Source organism: Ursus maritimus, unplaced genomic scaffold, assembly GCF_017311325.1.
Source record: "Ursus maritimus isolate PB19 unplaced genomic scaffold, ASM1731132v1 scaffold_13, whole genome shotgun sequence".
NCBI lineage: Eukaryota > Metazoa > Chordata > Mammalia > Carnivora > Ursidae > Ursus > Ursus maritimus.
In genome coordinates, this window is record NW_024423675.1 from 13921038 (window position 1) to 13942441 (window position 21404).

Genomic DNA, 21404 nt, shown 5'->3' on the forward strand with positions numbered 1-21404 from the left:
ATAAGATTACTACTCTAGGATTTTCATATAAGTCATATAAGATCATGTAAGTCAGTAAATCATGGCAGAATAGTAGTAATATCATATTTATATTATTTTAATTATTTTGTGGAAATAGATCAAAGTTTTCATCTTGAAAATTATTGAATGGTATTTAGCAAACTATCTTAAACTGTAGAAAATAAAAAGAAAAAATTTAAATTCCATTAATTACTAACTTTCGAGAATAATCATTGGTTTCATTTTAGTGTATTTTCTTTTCGATCTGCTGTTGCTGTTGATACAACATGTTATATGGTGGCTAAGAATACTAGCTATGAGCAGAGATGCTGAGTCTGGGGCCTCTCCACTTGTTAACTGTGACTTTGCTTAGTTAACATCTTCAAACTTGGATTCATCATTTGTAAAATGGGAACAATAGTAGTGCTTTTATTGAACCATTATTGTGAGAATTAAATAAAGTAGTACATATGAAGTACCTATAAAGATATATAACGGCTTATGCTGAACATATAGCTCTGTATTATCTATTTTTACGCTTAGCGTCATATCACATGCAATTTCTCACCTAACTGATTATTTTTCAAAACATAGTTTTTAGTGGTTATATAAAACATCACTGTGATTTTATTATATTTCGTTAGTTTGAACATTCAGTAGGTGTCCACTTTTTAAAGAAAATAAATCATGTATGTAGCTTTTGTTCTTATCTCTGATTTGCTTAGGGCAAATTCCAGAAAGAAATTACTGGGTTAAAAAGAGCATGGATATTTTTAAGGCTCTTCTGTGGTGCAAATTGCAAAATTGTCCTTTATGTTCTCTCGAGTGGTGTGTGAAAGTGTTCATGCCTCTATACCTTTGTTCACAGTGATATTTTTAAAAAAATTCATTTTATTTTGAAATCAAATGTGTCTTTCATGTCTTGGTAAGTGTTTTTATGACCACCTGTGCGGTATCTAAAATATGTCCCCTGAATGTTACCTCAGGCCAAAGACAAATATCAGTCTAATCCTCGGGCTCATGATGTATGCCCGTATCAACTCCATGAGCCTATTTTCACTCTGCAGCCTTCAGAGGACCCGAAAGTAGTCAGCTGGTATTTACAAAGTGAAGGTTAGGAATCTGAGCTATATTCCCCAAAGATTTATGAACTATAAAATAGCATTATTATTATGTTCTGTCACTGCATTGTGCTCTTTAGCTGTCTTCCATTTTATGTGGTAAAGCTCCTTAGGATCCATTTGCATGAAAGCGACTGTGTGTACTGATTTTGTATTGTATTGTGGCAAACGCTATAATCTACAGGGTTCCTATTCATTTTGGAATTCATTTCACAGCTCACTAATTGTGTGAATGAGAAGAGGAAATATATGCTTTTATTCCGAAGCATGCCAAGCAGATGGCCCAAAGTTCATTGCTAGCAGTACAGTCAGTGCGGCCCTGGTGCATAGGTAGTGAGCCTGGCATCGATCCGTCAGACACAATGCGAGGGTCCATTTAACACAGCAGTTGACAGTCACTAAGCCTCTGGTTTGTTATACTTATAAACATTTTATTTTTTATCATCAACTTCTAAAGCGGTCAGTCATTTGAGCAGGTGCAAACACAGTGGAATTCATATTCGTTTTACTTGAGAAGACAAAATGAACTTTTATTCATATGGAAATTTGGGGAAAAGAAAACAGTACAGGGGATTAAGCTTAGTTTCTTAAAAAGGAATTAATACGTGTATTGAGATTCAAAACTGTAGCATCATTTCTGAGATTGAACCTTTTGAAAAATTAAGTTGAAGAAAAGATCGGGGATTTTATCTAAGCTTTTTGGGTGAATCTCCTTTCAAATCTCTTTTGTTCTTCCCATGCAAGGAACTTGTTTATTTACTTTTATATACAATATGTCATTTATGTAACCATTCAGAATGTTTCCAGTTGCATTCATCCTGAGCGTGTGCGTACGCGTGTGTGTGTATGTGTGTGTAGTGAGACAGAGCCAGAGGGGATGACAAAAGTGAAATAATGAATGTCTTCACATATTTCCTACTTTAACGGAGATACTAGGACAATATAAAACTGGGTTATTACTTCAGGAAAGGGAGGATAGGTCAACTGTCCTAATGGAGCTGATCTAGTCATTTGATCACAGTATCTTATTTAAGAGAACCAGAACATCAGAAATACTGTTTTTTCTGTTACATGAAGGTAAAATGAGTATTTATTTCTCTTACTCCTTCCTACAGTCCCCTTCCAAACCTCCTACCGTGGGTTTCGCTGGTTGTATTGACTCCGTATTTCCTTTTTCTCGGCCTTCAGACTGACGCTGCTCTAATGTACGATGCTGTGCACGTGGTGTCTGTGGGCGTACAACAGTTTCCGCAGATGACAGTCAGTTCCTTACAGTGTAACAGACACAAACCCTGGCGCTTCGGGACCCGCTTTATGAGTCTAATTAAAGAGGTATGTCAGGAGAATCACGTCTGCCTAGTCTCTTTTGTCTTCAAGGTGAATGCATTGAGGTTATTTCAGTTTTCCTAACAGGTGACCATTTACCTTTATCTTTTGAATTAAACTTTCTGTCTTCCTCCATACAGGCAAAATTAACACTTTTGCTAAGTGATGTGGAACAAAAGGGGGAAAATTACATGACAAGTAAATGGGTATATTTCAAAGTATCTATGATTGTGCAAACAGATGAAAATCTGTGACCTATGATTTACGTCATTGTTAGTTTTCACTTTCCTGAATCTTTATGTCTATTACTTTTCATTTATGTGGAGATATAGTTTAAAGGATGTTTATATTTTAAGCAACAGTTTTTAACACGAATGCCATTTGTACTCCACTAAATTTCATGTCTTAAAAGTTGTTATTTAGATCTATGGTTCCTAAATATAACATCTAGTTATTTTAATTATATTAGCAGTTAATATAAAGCAGAATACCTGGATTCAGAAAAGTGCAAAATTGACTTCATATTGCGTAATGCAATCATTCTTATGGCCATATATCATTTCTGATTACAACTGTCATGGTTATAGACCAAGAATGCCTACAGTGAGGGAAAAAAAGGCAAAGTTCTAAAGATCACACACACACACACACACACACACACACACACACGCACTCACACACACGTTCTTCCTAGTTATCCTATCATGAAGGAAATCCTTCTGTCAGCTTAGGATACATTTCCTTTGATTATAACAGGAGTTTCTATATGAAAGTGCAACTATGAAAATGTAATCTTTGCTAGGAAAATCACAAGGATTATCACCATAAAAGATTTTTCTTAATGGCTTTAAAGAAATAATTCAGCATATAATAAATTATTCATCTCGAAAATAAAAGTGAAAATAGGGTCATAATTAAGAATCTCCAGGTCCTTGGCAAAGAATATCCATGAATTTTCCATGTGCGATTTTTAATTTTCTCTTAGGTGGGTGAAATGACACTCCCTGATGAATATGTAGTTCGTTTATTTGTTTCACGTTCTATGTTTATATCTGTTTTAAAACTGAGCATCAGAGAGCTGCTTACATAGTGTGCAGCTTTGGCTGGTTGAAGAATTGCTTTCTGAATGCAGGACCTGAATACTGAGGTGTGTGTCACACAGTCTTACAACAAACAGTTGTAGGAAGCTCACTATTGTATTAAACGTAAGGTGTTGGCGAGGACCTCGCCCACTAAATCACATGTTGTGCCTCTTTCTGAGGACCCACAGGAGACATTCCTCTCAGGTTTCAATGCCAGGAAAAGCTGAGCTTCTCCTGGGCAGCTGATATGTCTTAAATTATGGACCCTGTGTGTTGTGTTTATATCACATTCTCTTCATTGCTTTGGTTGCTAGGAAGTTCAGAATAAAATTTGTGATTGTATTCTATTGTGCATTCTTACCCGACAAACATTTCTTTATGCTGCCTCTACCCCAGATTTTTTTTTTTTACTATTCTCTACTAATACTTCTGTACTTCTTGATCAAATTGTCTATTTTTGTACTAAAATGCATTTTTGTTATTCCCCTAAAATTATTTTCTTTGGAAAAGGATAGATTAAAAATATATTTTTCTTCCTTATTGGAGACCAGTTAACGCATGTTTAAACTCAGTGATGACATGTTGCAATATGTATATAGATATGTATTATAATTGTTTGTTTTATTTGTAATTAATTAGCCTAAAACTATTTTAGAATTTCTATACATAAGTATAGAAATACATGGAGCCTAACAAATGTAGTAATAATGATATCCATTTGTAGTCCTTGTTGAAATGTTACCTATAATCTATTTGATTTTATTTCTTTGGATCTTGGTGTATATTCTTTCAAACATTATAGCTGTGAGTATATGTTACATTACTTAAAATTTTCATATGTAACTATTTTTCCAAGCTATTTCCAAATGGCAAAAAATGGAAAACATTATTTTTATCTAGATAGCCAGCAGAATGAGAAAACTTTTTGTATTAAAAAAAAAAAAAACCTCAAAAATTTGCTCACCTGTGATGGGTTCAACCCATTATGTAATTAGATTATTATATTTTCACTTGCTTCTACACGTAAAGCTCCTTTTATAGGAAGTATAGGTTGACATGAAGTAATTTCGATATATTTCTCCCAGTCTCACTTACAGGAAAATGAAGTAATAAGTTAATTATTCTAAGAGGAAAGTGTATAATTGAAGTTGTATAACATAGGTTTTCCTAAATTCAGTTTCTTTCTCTGTAATAAAATAAGTTTATGTTCATATTAGTATGAATTTAGGAGTGGTATTTTATAACAGTAATTCTATTTGCAATCTCCAATGAGATATTCACTATCTCATGTATTATAATAAGTGACTAAATTATTCTCAGTTTGCAAAAAGAGATGTGCCATTTAAAACAATCTTCAAGTTTCTCATAAAAAATTATGTGTAGAAAATGCATTTAAAATGAAAAATTTATAATAACTTCTATACTGAGACTAAGACAATGTCTGTAGACAAAAATCCTCCAAAGTTCAGAAGAGGAAAAAATGTTTTAAAAATCGGTAGTCATGTCAATTTATGAGAAGTAATGAAAATAATGTTTCCTATTTTTTGTGTGAAAAAATGTTTTATCTTCCTCTACTTGTTTGTTAATCCTATTTATTTATTTATTTATTTATTTATTTTTATTTTCCTATAGGCACATTGGGAAGGTCTCACAGGCAGAATAACTTTCAACAAAACCAATGGCTTACGAACAGATTTTGATTTGGATGTGATCAGCCTCAAAGAAGAAGGTTTGGAAAAGGTACTTGAGTCATTCAACTTATTTACTTTAATTATTAATTGAAACAGATCCTAATGAAGAAATAGGGAAATATTCCCTCTTATAGTCACATTTCATTAACATTTAACTTTATTGAATAAATCTTAAAATACATATTCGATTCATTATATTGAATACAATAATTGAGGATTAGTGTTCAAGGATAAAAAGTGTCTTAGGACAATTAAATATTTTATTTTCTCACCAAATTTTTCTTATACTTTGAAATGCATATAATCTTTATTAGCCTTAAGATTTAATATAGTAATTAAAAATATGTACACTTGTGTTTGCATAGACTTTCCTATTTGGAGCAGGTCAGAAAGAAAAATTAAATACAGAAGCATATTTCCATTGCTGGGTCATATTCAAATGAAATATCTGACTTAATATACACAAAGTAAATTAGGTATGAACAGAAATACATTACACTGGTCTATCTTATTTGATTATATTTCTAGGACACAGTCAGACAATGATTACAGAATTTGGGTATATGCTTACTTTAAAAATATTTTAGTATAAGTTGTTTACATTGGTAATATATGCATTAATATATTTTTTCTGATAGACTCATTGAAAGTTTATTAAAAAGATATTTTGATAAGACCTTAAGAAAAAATTGGGGTGCCTGGGTGGCTCAGTTGGTTAAGTAACTGCCTTCGGCTTGGGTCATGATCCCCAGGTCCTGGGATTGAGCCCCACATCAGGCTCTCCACTCAGCAGCGAGTCTGCTTCTCCCTCTCCCTCTGTGATCTCTTTTGCTTTCACTCTTTCTCGAATAAATAAGAAAAATCTGTAGAAAAGGGCATCTGGGTGGCTTAGTCAGTCAGGCATCTGCTTTTGGCTCAGGTCATGGTCCTGGAGTCCAAGTATTGAGTCCCACATTGGGCTCCCTGCTCAGTGGGGAGTCTGCTTCTCCCTCTGCCCGTCACCCTGTTCATGCTTTCTCTTGCACTGTTTCTCTCAAATAAATAATAAAATAAAAATCTAAAAAAAAATCTTTAAAAAGAAGAACTTAAAAAATTATATTTTACTGAGATAATATTGTTTTCAAGATAGTAATGTGTCTCATATTTCATCTAGCAATTAAATATGAAGCATTATTTATAAATGGAAACTGAAGAAGGGAATTGAGTCAGAAGAAGGGGTCTTTTAACCTAAGAGACAATAGCATATTTGAATGTTGATTCAAATGGTTCTGGAGAGAGAAAACATACATTTTTGATAATGTTACCAAGATAGGGAGAAATACATCATGACCAACTGATGACTAAAGTTAACAGGACCTCTGCCCACTGAGAGTTTTAGATTGTACCTTTTGAAAGACCATGCAAAAACCATGCAAAGTCAGGAATCTTTCATAACAAACTGCAAACCAAATATTCATGAGGCAGTCACTTCCTAACTGCCTTGCTCCCATAATGAGAATATTATTCTATACCCAAGAGTGGAATTGAATGGTGTGGTTTAGTCAGCTCTTATAGTTTTTATGCCAGTAGTTACTGGAGATGTTGTTATCTTATTTTTTTGGAAGTTTACAAGTGACTAGGATGAGCTTTGGCCATTGTTTGTATTTCAACACATCAATAAAGAAATGGCAATGCCTTTCTTGTTACTGTAGCCCCTGTAAAGGAAACATTAGAGAAGCTTTCTTTAGGCAATAGTGTGGATTATAGAAAGACCCTGAATATAAAGGTTACCAAGTACATGAGACAATCAGCCAGACTGATAAGCAAGGTACAACAATGTGAGTTATACATGTTGCCTTGAGATTTCAAAAATATTTTGTATACTCTTCTGAAATTTGAAATTTTGTTTTGATAAATTAATTACACACAGTCTTTATCTTCAAGGGGCTTTTTATATAGAGTGATCAGATAACACACTTGAGAATAAATACAATGGAAAACTTTCAAGCTTTAAAAGAGCGATATAAGAGTATTTCTGAAAAAGAATATAATTAAGTAAAGAGTCATGGTATGTGAGGTACTTAGAGCTAGCCTTTGAATAATGGAGAATTATTGATTGGTAGAGATTGAGTCATTGCAGAAAGAGGTAACAATATGAGGAAAAACATAGCATAGTGTTTGATTTGATCATTTTATACACACACATACACACACACACACACAGATATGCACTCAGAAGTGAGAGACAGAGTTGAAATGCTAAATTTAAGTCATAAAGTGAGCACCATGTTGAGAAGTTTGCAATGTATTAGTATACAATATGAATTCAAAGATAGAATAGCCTGGAGGCCTATGGGATGTGTGGAAAGATATTATAGTTTGGAATAATTTTAATATGGAGCCATGAATCTCAAGCTGTTCCAAATACATGTGAGAGAGGAATAAACAGTGGCAGAGGCGGTAACTGAATCTTCAGCAGTGTTGTTCGTTCAAGGAATAGCAGAGCATTGGGATTATGCTTTTAAGGAGTAATGGAGGAACCAGGTGATAAAAGTAGGAGAAGCCAGTGATAAAGGCATAAATCAAAGATTGGTAAAGAAATTAGTGGGGACAATTATCATTAGAAAGAAATTGGAGGGGCGCCTGGGTGGCTTAGTTGGTTAAGCGGCCGCCTTTGGCTCAGGTATGATCCCAGGGTCCTGGGATCGAGCCCAACATCAGTCTCCCTGCTCAGTGGGGAGCCTACTTCTCCCTCTCTCTCTGCTGCTCCTCCTGCTTGTGTTCTCTCTCTCTCTGTCAAATAAATAAATAAAATCTTTAAAAACAACCAAAAAACCCAAACAAACAAAAAAGAAATTGGAACAAATCTGAAGAGGCACATAAAGTACTGAGGTTCGATGAAGGTAAGTTAGAGAGAAGTGGAATTAAAAGGTAAAATCAAATGCTTTTAGTATCTTCAAAAATTAGTACATAAGGGGGTGCCTGGGTGGCTCAGTCAGTTAAGCATCTGACTCTTGATTTCTGCTCAGGTCATGATCTCAGCATTGTGAGATCCAGCCTCACATGGGGCTCTGCATTGGGCAGGGAGTCTACTTCAGATTCTCTCTCTCCCTCTTCCTCTGCCCCTCCCCACCCCACATCACATGCTCTCTCTCTCTCTCTCAAAAAAAAAAAAAAAAATTAATACATAAGTCATTGGCTAAAAGAAGGCAGTTGGATTTAGTTTAGTCAGATCTTAAGAAAAATGGGAATTTTTTGGCAATGCCATTGTGACAGACTTGACTTTGAGTAGTAGGAATAAAGTGCTGCTAAGTAGAAAAATGTACTCATTTGTTTAATCTAGTGGAATGGTTAAGAGGTCCAGGTATGTATTCAGGCAGAATTGGGCTCAAATTCTTGCTCTGCCATTTACTATTTATGGACAACTTTCTTAACCTCTCTAAAACACATCAGGGGGTGATAGCAGTATCTAATTCATGAAGACTAATGAGTCTTGCCAACTTTACTTTTACTTTGTCCTCAAAAATATAGTTACCAATCCGTAGATATTAAGACAGGATTCCTACCTTGATAGAGTTCACAGTTTGGAAGGTTCAACAGATAGCGATCCAAGAGGCTAAATTACAATTCCAATTCTGTCGCAAGTGTGTGAACTTCACCCTTCCACCCAAGTTCTCTGTGCCAAATTCCTCACCTCAAAAAATGAAGAGTGCAAAGGACTTCCCTCTGAGACAGGCAAAAGTGAGAATATCATGGCCTCTAAGAGAACCTGGAAATACAATCTTTATAGGTGTCAAGACTAAGAATTTAATTATCCTCCATTCTATTTTATCATGACTGGGTGAGGAAAATGAACAAAAAATGTGTAAAATGCTAGTTTTATCTATTACTTCTCCTTGTGCCTACTGCCTTTTCCTAGGTTTATCTTGGTCATCTATGTCCAGCACACTTCATTTATTTATTTGATCCTCTAACAAATATAGAGTGACCTCTCTTTTGTGCCCTTATGAAGGTTATATTCTCGTGAAGGAAACCTGCTGATAATAAATGGACACACACAAGTACAATATATGATTATGCAGTAATGAGTGCTAAAAAGAAAGATGACTCATCTATGGAACATAAGAACTAGGATGATCGGTAGGGGAAGAAAGGGATAAAGAAAGGGGGGGGGAATCAGAAGGGGGAATGAACCATGAGAGACTATGGACTATGAGAAACAAACTGAGGGCCTCAGAGGGGAGGGGGGTGGGGGAATGGGATAGACCAGTGATGGGTAGTAAGGAGGGCACGTATTACATGGTGCACTGGGTGTTACACGCAACTAATGAATCATCGAGCTTTACATCGGAAACCGGGGATGTACTGTATGGTGACTAACAAAATATAATAAAAAATCATTAAAAAAAATAAAAAGAAAGATGACTTGTTTATATGTTCGGGGAACTGAGTTTGGGGTTGTAATGAGACTATGAACACATCTTTTCCACTTAGCACCCAGAGATCAAATTGAGTCTTTCCCTTCCACCTTGACAGGAACCTTGGTTGGAACCCAGCCCACTTAGCCGTTGTCCAAGAAGGGTCACTAATACTGCAGACACAGCCAGTCACATTTGTCCAAACAAGCTCTCCAGGCCGTGGCAGTGCCTTCTTTGGAACAGGGGAGGAGGAATAACGGGGTGGGAGGAAACCGTAGGTGCCATTCCAGACTTTTTCTACCTCAGGCAATAGGACAGTTTGTTTTCTTTAAGATCCTGGTGTTCAGTACTCAAGACTAGGAAAAGGAAAGTAAGAATAAGTGGTTTTCCCAACAGAATTCTTCTGTTCAGTTCAAAGATCATATTGTTTATTCTACTTCCAAAATATGTTTAGAATCCATCTATTTCTCTCCACATCCATTGTTGTAATCATAGCCAGGGTACCTTTCACCAGGACATCTGTATTGCAACCCCACCAAATTTCTCTGTTCTAATTCCCCCTTACAATTTAGTCCCCAGACGACAGCAGCCAGACCAGTGTCTTTTAAAGCAAATCGATCCATGTTATTGCTCTGTTTAAATCCTTTCACTTATTCCCACTGTATTTTGATTAAAATCCATATTTACAAATATGATTATTGCCTACCTTCCCCCTCAGCTCTCACTACCATCTCAGATACTTTCTATGCTTTAATTACACTGGCTTTTGTTCATTTTTTCAAGACACAAAGCTTTCTCTATTACTTTGGCAGTAGAGCTTTCCCAGCCTGGAAAACCCACCCTTAGCCCGTTGCCTGGCTAACTCTTACTCATCTTGGGGGGAGGGGGGGTCACAGATTAGATCTTTCTTCTTAGATAGGCGTCCCATAAGCCTGACCAAATTTAACTTTCTCACAGAGCCCTGTGCTTTTCCTTCCTGGCACTTATCACCATGTGTAATTATGTATGCTCCCAGTCCCAGTATTTACATATTCGAGGCCTAGAAAAGTCTCTGGCACAAAGTAGATCCTCAAGAAATATTCATTGACTATCAAATGAAGGAAGGGTCACTGTAAGAATCATAAGAAATACTTCCTGTAGAATGCTTATTCAAGTGTCTGGTGCAAATTTATTTTCCTATGGAACAGCATTTTTTTTTTTTTAACTTTTCCCAGTTTGCCCCCTACCTACACAGTAGGAACAGAGAAATCCAGTAGTCAGTCAGTGGGCTGGGGTTGTGAGTCCAGGCTTCAAGGGCTCCAGGATTTTAGTGTGCCCGAGAAGGCAACACTGAAGTCTGAGGCTGCGAGGCTGCACAATGCACCCTCCAAGTGCAGTGTAATCCTGACACCCCATTCTGCATCAAAGAGGAAGCATAATTCTTCTATTTGTGAAAGTTCCCTTTTCTCACCATATACGTTTATGGTATGAAAAAATAAACGAAGATCGCTTAAACGAGAACACGCACGTTGTTATTCAGAGCTTGCTGTAGCACTTGCGTTTGGCAGAGATGCGAAGGCGGGCGGGTCAGTGGGAAAGCTTTACAGTGGAAAAAGGGAAAGGCCTCAGATGTGCTCTGAGTGGAGATTGTTGGCAGGAGGAAACGTGGACCGCTGGCAAAAAATAGGGAAGCTGGGTGTTATTGAACAGATCTTGACCATTTTGGGCAGATGGCCGCAGAGGTTGTGGTTTGGCTCCCAGATGGTTTGCTCCAGAGGCTCTGGGTCGAGTTCTATTTCATACGTGGTCAGACTGTTGTCTATTTGTATACTCAATCTGTCAATAGAATTATGGAAGTCACTTGGAAGGAGAGGAAGAAATAGCACAAATAGTAAGGTCAGGAAAATTGACATGAGAAAAGTAAGAATGTCATCATAACTGACAATAAAATGAAGTTTTTTAGTTTTATTTTTTTTTCTTTGAATGTGTAACCAGGATATGATTTACCACTGGAAATGGTTTAACCTTACTTACCTAGTCCTCTGAAGCTTAGCTATGTGCTTAGGAAAGACCAGCTTCAGTTGGAACTAAGCTTGATTAAATGGCATAAGATGTTAAGAAATATTGAGAATTCATGAGGATTCTGTGTAGAGCAAAAACAGTTGGAAGCTTTTACATAAGAGAGGTTTGAATGGAGTTGATGACAGTCCGTGATGATGCTGTATTTCCATTGCAAGGTGAGTTATCTAGAGGTTGTTTTCGGGAAAATAACCACTTATACTTAAAAAATATTTTTTTGGAGAAACTATAATGCAGTAATAAAATCACTTATACATCTGAAACTAATATAACACTGTATATTAATTATACCTGAATTAACAATAAATAAAATGATAGTAAAATCACTTATTCTTACCACAGGATTGAGTTTTCTTACCAAATGTGTTTTGCAACCACTATGTAGATATCATGTGCTTTCCAAACACAAACAAACAAAAACAACAACAAAAGTCTTTGTTCAAATGAATTTTTATTGTACTAGGAGTATTAACTTCTAAGTAGAGGTATTAAACTAAAATAATTCTTGTGTACCTCTCCTATCTTTTCTCTAGCATTATAGTTAGCTATTTGTTTGGGTTATTTTGCTGATAGTTTTTTGAATGTGGTGAATAGAATTCTCTGTCTTCTCGCTAGAAAGTGTCTAATCCTTATGAAAATTGGCTTTGTGTGTTAATATTATATCAATTTTGAAAAAAACATGTAAGGATAAAATCAGTACATTTCTCTGGCCAGAGATGGTACTAAGGAGCCTGCAAGTGTTTAGGACTATGAACAATAACACGACGTTGGCCTTGACGTTTTTATAATAAAATCAGCTTCTAACTTATATATCCTTAGGGGAAGTTTTGAAAAAGAAAAGTGGCTACAAGAAGCCGTTTTATGGCTTCTATATATTTGCCAATTTCTACAAAATTAAGAATTTATATATATAATATAAAGGAAGATAATTAGTATTTACAAGCTTTTATAAAGTGTAACTTTGTCATATTTTACTTTCAAGTGAAGCTTCATTTCAACTTTTGACATCATTGTTTTTCTGAATATTTACTACTTACATTTGGACCCACTAGTAGAAACTGGTATCAGTAATCCATAGGCTTCTTACTGAAAACTCAAATATTTTTACAATGTATGGAGAGGGTGAGAATTAGTAGTGAAACCCTGCCTGCCTGAGTTTACAAGCATAGATGTCCCAGGATCAGAACATGTTTCAAATTGCTTTTTGAAAAACTTTTTTGTAGAACATACATATTTTTAGAACAAGTGGTAATTTCTATAGAAGTCTTTACTATTGACCTTTCTCTAGCCTGTAGAATCCTATACTCATTAACTCCCTGGGAAAAAGGTGTCTGAATGGAATTTACAGTCTTCAAAATTTATCTAAGTGTGAAAATCCACACTAGATAGGTGAGAACTATTTCTTTGATAGATTTCTAGATACCTGATGTGTAGCAGTTTTTAATCTTTCTCTCTTTGATGCCATTTGATACATGTATTCTGGTCCCCATGACAACAATGACCCCCAAATTTCCCAGGAACTGAGATTTCTTTTGCTTCTCTGTAGGCAAGCAATGCTAATGGTGATGTTTACCAGTCAGAAATATGTTGTTTGTTTCTTAAAAAGCAAAAATGCATCCTAGTCCAGATCTGAACCTACTGTTTTCCTTTGGAGATGTTAATCATTTAATTTCTCTAACTCTTACATAGAATTCATTGTATGTCCTGTCTCACAAGTGTGCTGAAATTTTTAGGTTGTGTGTCCGTAGGTTTACAGTTGTGATTTTGCTTGATAACTTTTAACCTTCACAATGATGAAATATTTAAGAAAACTCTTTACAGATTATATTTATGTTTGGAAATTAAATTTGAGAGCATACAGTTTCCTATTTTGGCTCATCAGAGAATTCCAAATATTGACTTTTTTTCTTTCAACTACTGAATTTGAATTAAACATGTATACTAAACATAATTTTTAAAGCATTGCTTTGATTTTAAAGTAATACCTAAACTACATTTTTAATCTTGGAAAAATGGCCCTTAATTAACTGAATGTTACCACATTGTTACATTTGAAAACAGTTAATTCAATGATTCAAATTTTATTTAAAAAATCAAAACTACCACCTGTCTCTAACTCTTTCTTAATATTTAGTGTTGACTTTACCCTAGACAAAAATAAAAATAAAATGTATGTTTGGATTAGTCATCCTTTTCTGTTAGATGACCATATACATGTTGATTTATTGTCCTCATATTAACGCCGTAGTTCTCAAATGGTGAAATTCCACTCCCTGCGGAAATTGGTGGGTAGCTAGTTTCAGGAAAGTAATTAACTGAGGAATTCTCTGCATGGTCCTCACCGGCCAAATTACTTACATACAAAGGTAGCTCAGTTCCCGGATAATTGTTCTTTAGTATGAATTCTTCCTATCAGACAACAGGTAGGCATTGCTGTGAAATGGTTCATGTTTATTTTGGGGGCATCGGGTGTAAATTCCTTCTAAAGTGATCTGTTAATATGTGATATAATGGAAAAAAACAACTATCAATTATTATTAGTACTTTTATTGGACAGTAATACAAATAACTATCTCTACTTTTCATTTAAAAAATTCAACATTGGAAGTGGGGGGAGGTCAGTGAAGAGAAAAAAAAGTTTCTAATTTGCCTGCAACACTTAGCAAAACAACCACTGTGTTGAAAAAGTTCCATTTTTACTGTTATATATCACACCATATAGGTTTGAAACCTGACTTTATAAATTATCTAGAAAGAATGGGTGTACTAGTTAATAGAAAAATTTACGTTCTGCCAGTTTACATTCCATCAATTGGAGAGAATACTCAGCTCCCAAATATGAGTTAGCATTTAATACCTATACCTTCCTCGTGCTTTCCATTTCTCAATACTTTCCAATAGTACTATCAGGGATGTCCCCTCTTCTAAAAGGAATGGTAAAAATCCTTCAAAGCAAACTGAACTTAATGTGTCATATGATTGGAGGCAACTATTTATTAGGAATATTTTTTTGAACACTTATGATGGGGACTCCACACTGTGCTTAGACTGTTTTAAACATAATATACAGAGAGGTTTCTTGTGGTCACCATGCAGACCTTCTTTAGAAAAGTATCACTTAGGCTCTTTGCTCAAGAAAGATATATTCCACAATTACTTTATCTAGTCATACGTTGATGGACACTTAGACTGTTTTCATCTCTTGAGTATTATAAATAATGCTGCAGTGAACATGAGGGCATATATATCTTCTCAAGTTAGTGATTATTGTTTTGTTTTTGTTTTTGGGTAAAAACCAGAAGTGGAATTGCTGGATCCTGGGTAGTTCTATTTTTAATTTTTTGAGGAATCTCCATACTGTTTTCCATAGTTGTTGTACCAATTTACATTCCCACCAACAGTGTACAAGGCTTTCCTTTTCTCCATATCCTTGCCAATACTTGTAATTTCTCATCTTTTTGATAATAGTCTATCTAACAGCTGTGAGGTATCTCACTGTGGTTGTGACTTGCATATTGCTGGTGATGAATGATGTTGAGAATACTCTCATATACCTGTTGGCATTTCTATATCTTCTTTGGAAAAATGACTATTCAGATTTTCTGCCCATTTTTATCTGGATTGTTTGGAGGGCTTCTTCTGCTGTTGAGTTGTATGAGTTCTTCATATATTTTGGATATTAACCCCTTATCAGATGTATGATTTCAAAATATTTTCTCTCAGTTAGTAGGTTGCCTTTTAATTTTATTGATGGTTTTCTTGGCTGTGCAGAAGTTTCTTAGTATGATGTAGTCCCATTTATTAATTTTACTTGTGTTGCTTTTGCTTTTGGCATCAGATTAAAAAAATCATCACCAAGACCTATGTCAAGGATCTTACTGACTTTATTTTCTTCTTGGAGTTTTAGGTTTTCAGATGTCACATTCATGTTTTTAATCCATTTTTAGTTAATTTGTGTGTATGGAGTAAGATAGTGATTCAGTTTCATTCTTTTGCATGTGGCTGTCTGGTTCTTATTGAAGAGACTGTACTTTCCCCATTGCATAGTCTTGGCTCCTTTGTCATAAACTAAATGGCAATATATATGTGGACTTATTTCTGGACTCCCTACTCTGTTCCATTGATCCATTTGTCTGTTTTTATGCCGATACCATACTGTTTTAATTACTATAGCTTTGTAGTATAGTTTGAATTCAGGGAGTGTGATGCCTCCAGCTTTGTTCTTTTTTCTCAAGATTGTTTCGACTATTTGAGCCTGTGTGTGTGTGTGTGTGTGTGTGTGTTAGGGTTGTTTTAGGGTTATTTTTTCTATTCTTTGCAAAATGTCATTGGAATTATGATAAGGATTGCATTAAATCTGTAAATAACTTTGAGTAGTAGGGACATTTTAACAATATTGATTCTTCTAATCCATGATCATGGAATATCCTTCCATTTATTTGTGTTTTCTTCAATTTCATTAATGCCTTGTAGGGTTTTTTTTGTTTGTGGGGGGGAGGGGTTGAGTATACTTGATGCACAATGTTACATTAGTTTCAGGTGTACAACATAGTGATTCAAGTTCTGTATGCATTACGCTATGCTCACCACAAGTGTAGCTACCATCTGTCATCATATAACACTATTACAATCATTGATTATATTCTCTATGCTGTGCCTTTTATACCTATGACTTATTCATTCTATAACTGGAAACCTGTATCTTCCAGTCCCCTTCACCCATTTTGCTACCTCCTACCCCACCTCCCTCTGGCAACCATCAGTTTGCTCTCTATATTTATAGGTCTGATACTGCTTTTTGTTTCTTTATTCTTTTATTTTTGTTTTTAAGATTCCGCATGTGAGTGAAATCATATGGTATTTGTCTTTTTCAGTCTAACTTATTTCACTTACCATAATACCCTCTAGGTCCATCCATGTTGTTGCAAATGGCAAGATATCTTTTTTCATGGCTATGTAATATTGTGTCTATCTATCTATCTATCTATCTATCTATCTATCTATCTATCATCTATCTATCTATCTACCTACCTATCACACTTCCTTATCCATTCATCTTATTTTTGGACACTTAGGTTTTTTCATATTTTAGTTGTTGTAAATAATGCTGTAATAAACATTTGAATTAGTGTTTTCATTTTCTTTGGGTAAATACCAAGTAGTGGAATTATTGCATCATATGGTATTTCTATTTTTAATTTTTTGAGGAACCTCCATATTGTTTTCCACCATGGCTGTACCAACTTACATTCCTACCAACAGTGCATAAGAGTTCCCTTTCCTCCACATCCTTGCCAACACCTGTTACTTCTTTTTATCTTTTTATTTTAGCCATTCTGACAGGTGTAAGGTGATATCTCATTGAGGCCATGATTTTCATTTCCCTGATGATGAGTGCTGTTGAGCATGTCATCATGTGTCTGTTGGCCATCTCTATGTCTTCTCTGGAGAAATATCTGTTCATGTCTTCTGCCCATTTTTAAATTGGATTGTTTGGGGTTTTTTTGGTGTTGAGTTGTATACGTTTCTTTATTCATTTTAGATATTAATCCCTTATTGAATATATCACTTGCAAATATCTTCTCCAATTCAGTAGGTTTATTTTTTATTTTGCTGATGGTTTTCTTCACTATGCAAAAACTTTTTATTATGATGTAGTCCCATTATTTTTTTCTTTTGTGTCCTTTACCTTAGGAGAGGTATCTAGAAAAATATTGCTACAGCTGATGTCAGAAATTGCTCACGTCTCACATAAAGGTCTTTAATCCATTTTGAGTTTATTTTTGTGTATAGTTTTAGGAAGTGGTCCAGTTTCATTCTTTGACATGTAGCTGCCCAGTTTTTCCCAGCACCATTTATTAAAGAGACTGTCTTTTCCTCATTGTGTGTTCTTGCCTTCTTTGTCATAGATTAATTGACCATATAAGCATTGGTTTATTTCTGGGCTCTCTATTCTATTCCATTGATCTATGTGTCTGTTTTTGTGCTATGTCTTATAGTTTTCAATGTACAGATCTTTCACCTCCATAGTTAAAATTCTTCCTAGTTATTTTATTCTTTTCTATGCAATTGTAGATGGGATTTTTAAAAATTTCTCTCTCTGGTAGTTTGTTATTAGTGTATAGAAACATAACACATTTTTGTATATTGATTTTGTATCCTGAAACTTTACTAAATTTATTAGTTTAACAGTTTTCTGGTGGAGTCTTCTGTATATAATAACCTGTCATTTGCAAATAGTGAGAGTTTTTACTTTTTCTTTTCCAATTCATATTTTTTTTTCTTACCTAATTGCCATGATGAGGACTTCTAATACTGTGTTGAATAGAAGTGGCAAGAATGGGCATCCTTGTTTTGTTCCTCATCTTAGAGGAAAGGCTTTTAGCTTTTCAGCATTTAGTATAATGTTAGCTGTAAGCTTGTCATATATGACCCTTTTTTCTATTGAGATACATTCCATTTATACCACTTTGTTGAGAATTATCACTCTACTTAAAACAACTCTATAAAGTCGAGTGCTTAGATATCTTTATTCCATTTTAGAGCTGAAAAAAAGTACTGTAAAAATTTGGTTAAATCATATAATGAAAAAATTATGGTTCTGAAAATAGGTTAAAAGAAAAAAAGATCATCTTGATTTAGCTTATGGCTCTTGTGATTAAAACAAAACAAGCCAAAAGATCCACTGGTGACAATTCCCTCAATAATTAAAAGTTTTGAATTATACATTTTCTGTAGCCTTAAAATCTAAGGATCACACAAATTTTTTTTATTTAAAATTTTATGTCACTGAAATTTCTGAAACTGTATAATATTCAGTTCAGAAACCTAGACTTATAAAAGGGGATATTTAATATTTATGATTATAGGAAATTATGGATTAATATACTATGAACCAGAACCCCTCCATCCAAATAGTACTAGAAAAGCAACTGACAGAAAATGAAACTAGATAAATATATTTAGATGAGTGGACGTTTAGCTAAACTATTTTTTATAAAAGTAATCATAGAGGATGATGGTAAGTGAAATTGGCAATATTTTATATTAGTGATTTGGGTAGAAAGTTGAAAAACTAATTGATCAAGCTTGAGGATGTCATTAGGCAGACGAAAGTGGGCAAATGATGTTTGCCAGTAATTTGGCTGGTAGAATTACACGTCTGGAAAAATCTAGCTATTTAGCTAATGTGAAAAAAAAAAAAAGAAGAAGAAAGAAAATCTAAGGGGACAAATGAGTAATAGGTATTAATTATAGACCAGGGGCAGAAAAGTGGCAGTCACTGCAAAATCCGATCTGCACATGTGTCTTGTTTAGCCAACACAGTGTTTTTTTAATGATTTTGAATTTGAAACACTTTAAGCAGGTCAGCAGGCATTCTAGGTTTTACAATATCCTCTCTGTCCTTCCCCATCCAGGTTCCTAATGAGGCCTCTATTAGCTCTAGTGATGCCTTAGTAGGAACTTGAAAAAATCACCTGCTCTGGGAGCATGCAGCCCCCAGGTACACAGCTATGAGAAGAGCAGGGTCTGGATTGTGGCTATTACCTGCTATTCTGCCTTGAGAGTTTGTAAAATTTAGAAACTGCATACCTTTGCCTGGAAATTCTTACTACTGGCTTATGGTCTTTTTTCTTCACACGTGGCTGTTACCTCTCTGGCCCTCAATCATTATTGACCCTAAATTATAATTAAACCTCATCTTTATGACTTCATGTAGTCAGAGGCTAAAGTAAAGAAATTTAATTGACCAATAAATAATTTACGTTGGAGAGAATGCTGAAATCAGTATTTTTTTCTTTTTTTCTCACTGTATTATCTGACTTTTTCCTGTATTGACACAAACATCAGGAATATATAGTTTTTAATGGTAAGAGGAAAATTAACTCAATATAAGAAAATGTGGCAAGAGATTTCTTTTATTTTTTAATTTTTTAAAAAATATTTATTTATTTGAGAGGGAGAGAGTGTGCATGAGCAGGGAGGAGGGGCAGAGGGAGAGGGAGAAGCAGACTCCTCACTGAGCAAGGAGCCTGACTGCAGGTCTTGATCCCAGGACCCTGAGATCATGACCTGAGCCGAAGGCAGATGTTAACCAACTGAGCCACCCAGGCGCCTCAAGAGTTTTTTTTTAGACATCACTAAAAAAACATTATATGGAATCCCTGATATAGTTAATGCATTTTTGAAAAAATATACTTGGGTTTGCACTTACATACAAGTATCAAAATGGCCTACCTATTCTTATGAAGTACAGAAATTACTAATGTTTCTACTTTTGTGCTTCTCCAATTAGAGGGAGGTAGACATCTTAATAGGTTACTTAGAAAACTATGGAAATGAAAAAAGGTTCAAAAAGAGTAAATGCGATGAAATATTAAAAAATAAAAATAAAAATGATCATAATATTTAAGTTGGATAAGATATGCTGATTACACCTTTGTTAGCATATTTAGGTAGACCAGGGTAATATTACCTGCTAAATCAATGTCACTTTAAAATTATTTCATTTATATACAAAGCTTTCTTTTAAAGATAAACGGATAATTGATAGTTTTCCTTTCCTTTGAGTAAACATATTGGGTAATTGGCTAGAGGGATATGGAAAACAAAGTTTATTATCCATGACTTCTAGGCTTGAGAGGTTGGAGAAAAGAACTACTGGCTCGAATCTTTTGCCTCCATTCTTCAGTGCTCACCATCGTTATGTGGCAGGACAGTGGTGCCGATGCACATAAACCACTCAGTGTGTGCATTCAGTGGCATCCTGTGCTCATGTGGGTCTCCCAGAGGTGTGCTGTATCCTCTCATAGGCTGTGTTCAGGGGGGGTATAAAATGTGTGAACACTGAGAGTATATGGCCTAATTATCAGAGAGTATTAGTTAAATTAAAGTACATATTAAATAGCATACAGGTGGAAGTATTGGAATGGGTTGCTCAGATGGAATTGTGCCGTAATCTGTTCTTGGAGTATTTTGAATGCTCAAAGGTGTATTTATAAAAACTCCAAGGGTAATTCTGGGTATGATTTTGCCCTATCGGAGGTCGTGAGAAAAACCAATCAATGCCGCTCTTAAGTTTGCCTTTGCCTATTAATTTACCTTGGATCCCCAGGTTTTGCTCTGTCTTTTAGCTTTGTCTATATAACATGACATGTTATCTTTGTAATGAGAGGATGAGATAGATCCATTACAGTAAAAGATATGCACTATTAATGAGTTTCTAGCCAGCTATCAAGGTACCATCAAATGTGGTTTATCTTGGTGAATTAAAGTTTGAATGGAGAATTAAGCTCCCATACTGACTGTAGAAGTGCAGTGGATCATTTTGTTCTTTAATGTCACACTTCACTGGACACACTTCACAGAGCGGTGAATCATGCTTAAAACAAGCAGCCTTTACTTTAACGACAGTAGATAATGCAGCAGAGGTGAATAATAAGTGTTAGCAGTCTTAACTTTCTCTTGCAGTACTTTCTCCCAGATGCCTGATGGACAATTTACAAAGTACATATGCTATTTTATAGATTGGAACTTGGGATCCAGCCAGTGGCCTGAATATGACAGAAAGTCAAAAGGGAAAGCCAGCGAACATCACAGATTCCTTATCCAATCGTTCTTTGATTGTTACCACCATTTTGGTAAGTGTTTGCTTTTCCTTTCTTTTTTTTTTTCGGATAAATGTAGATAAACATGGAAGTGGACATTATAATTTGAACAATGCAGAAA

The 21404-nt window shown here is 34.9% G+C and overlaps 1 protein-coding gene across 2 annotated transcripts in view; it reads left to right on the forward strand.

Annotated features, from left to right (window-relative positions):
• Positions 1-21404, forward strand: part of GRIK2 (glutamate ionotropic receptor kainate type subunit 2) — a 635255-nt gene that overhangs the window by 382358 nt on the left and 231493 nt on the right. For both annotated transcript variants that reach the window (XM_008704998.1, XM_008704999.2), the window contains exons 7-9: positions 2310-2453; positions 5162-5269; positions 21203-21316. In XM_008704998.1, the coding sequence (XP_008703220.1) occupies positions 2310-2453; positions 5162-5269; positions 21203-21316 (366 nt within the window). The remainder of the gene's footprint in view (positions 1-2309; positions 2454-5161; positions 5270-21202; positions 21317-21404) is intronic.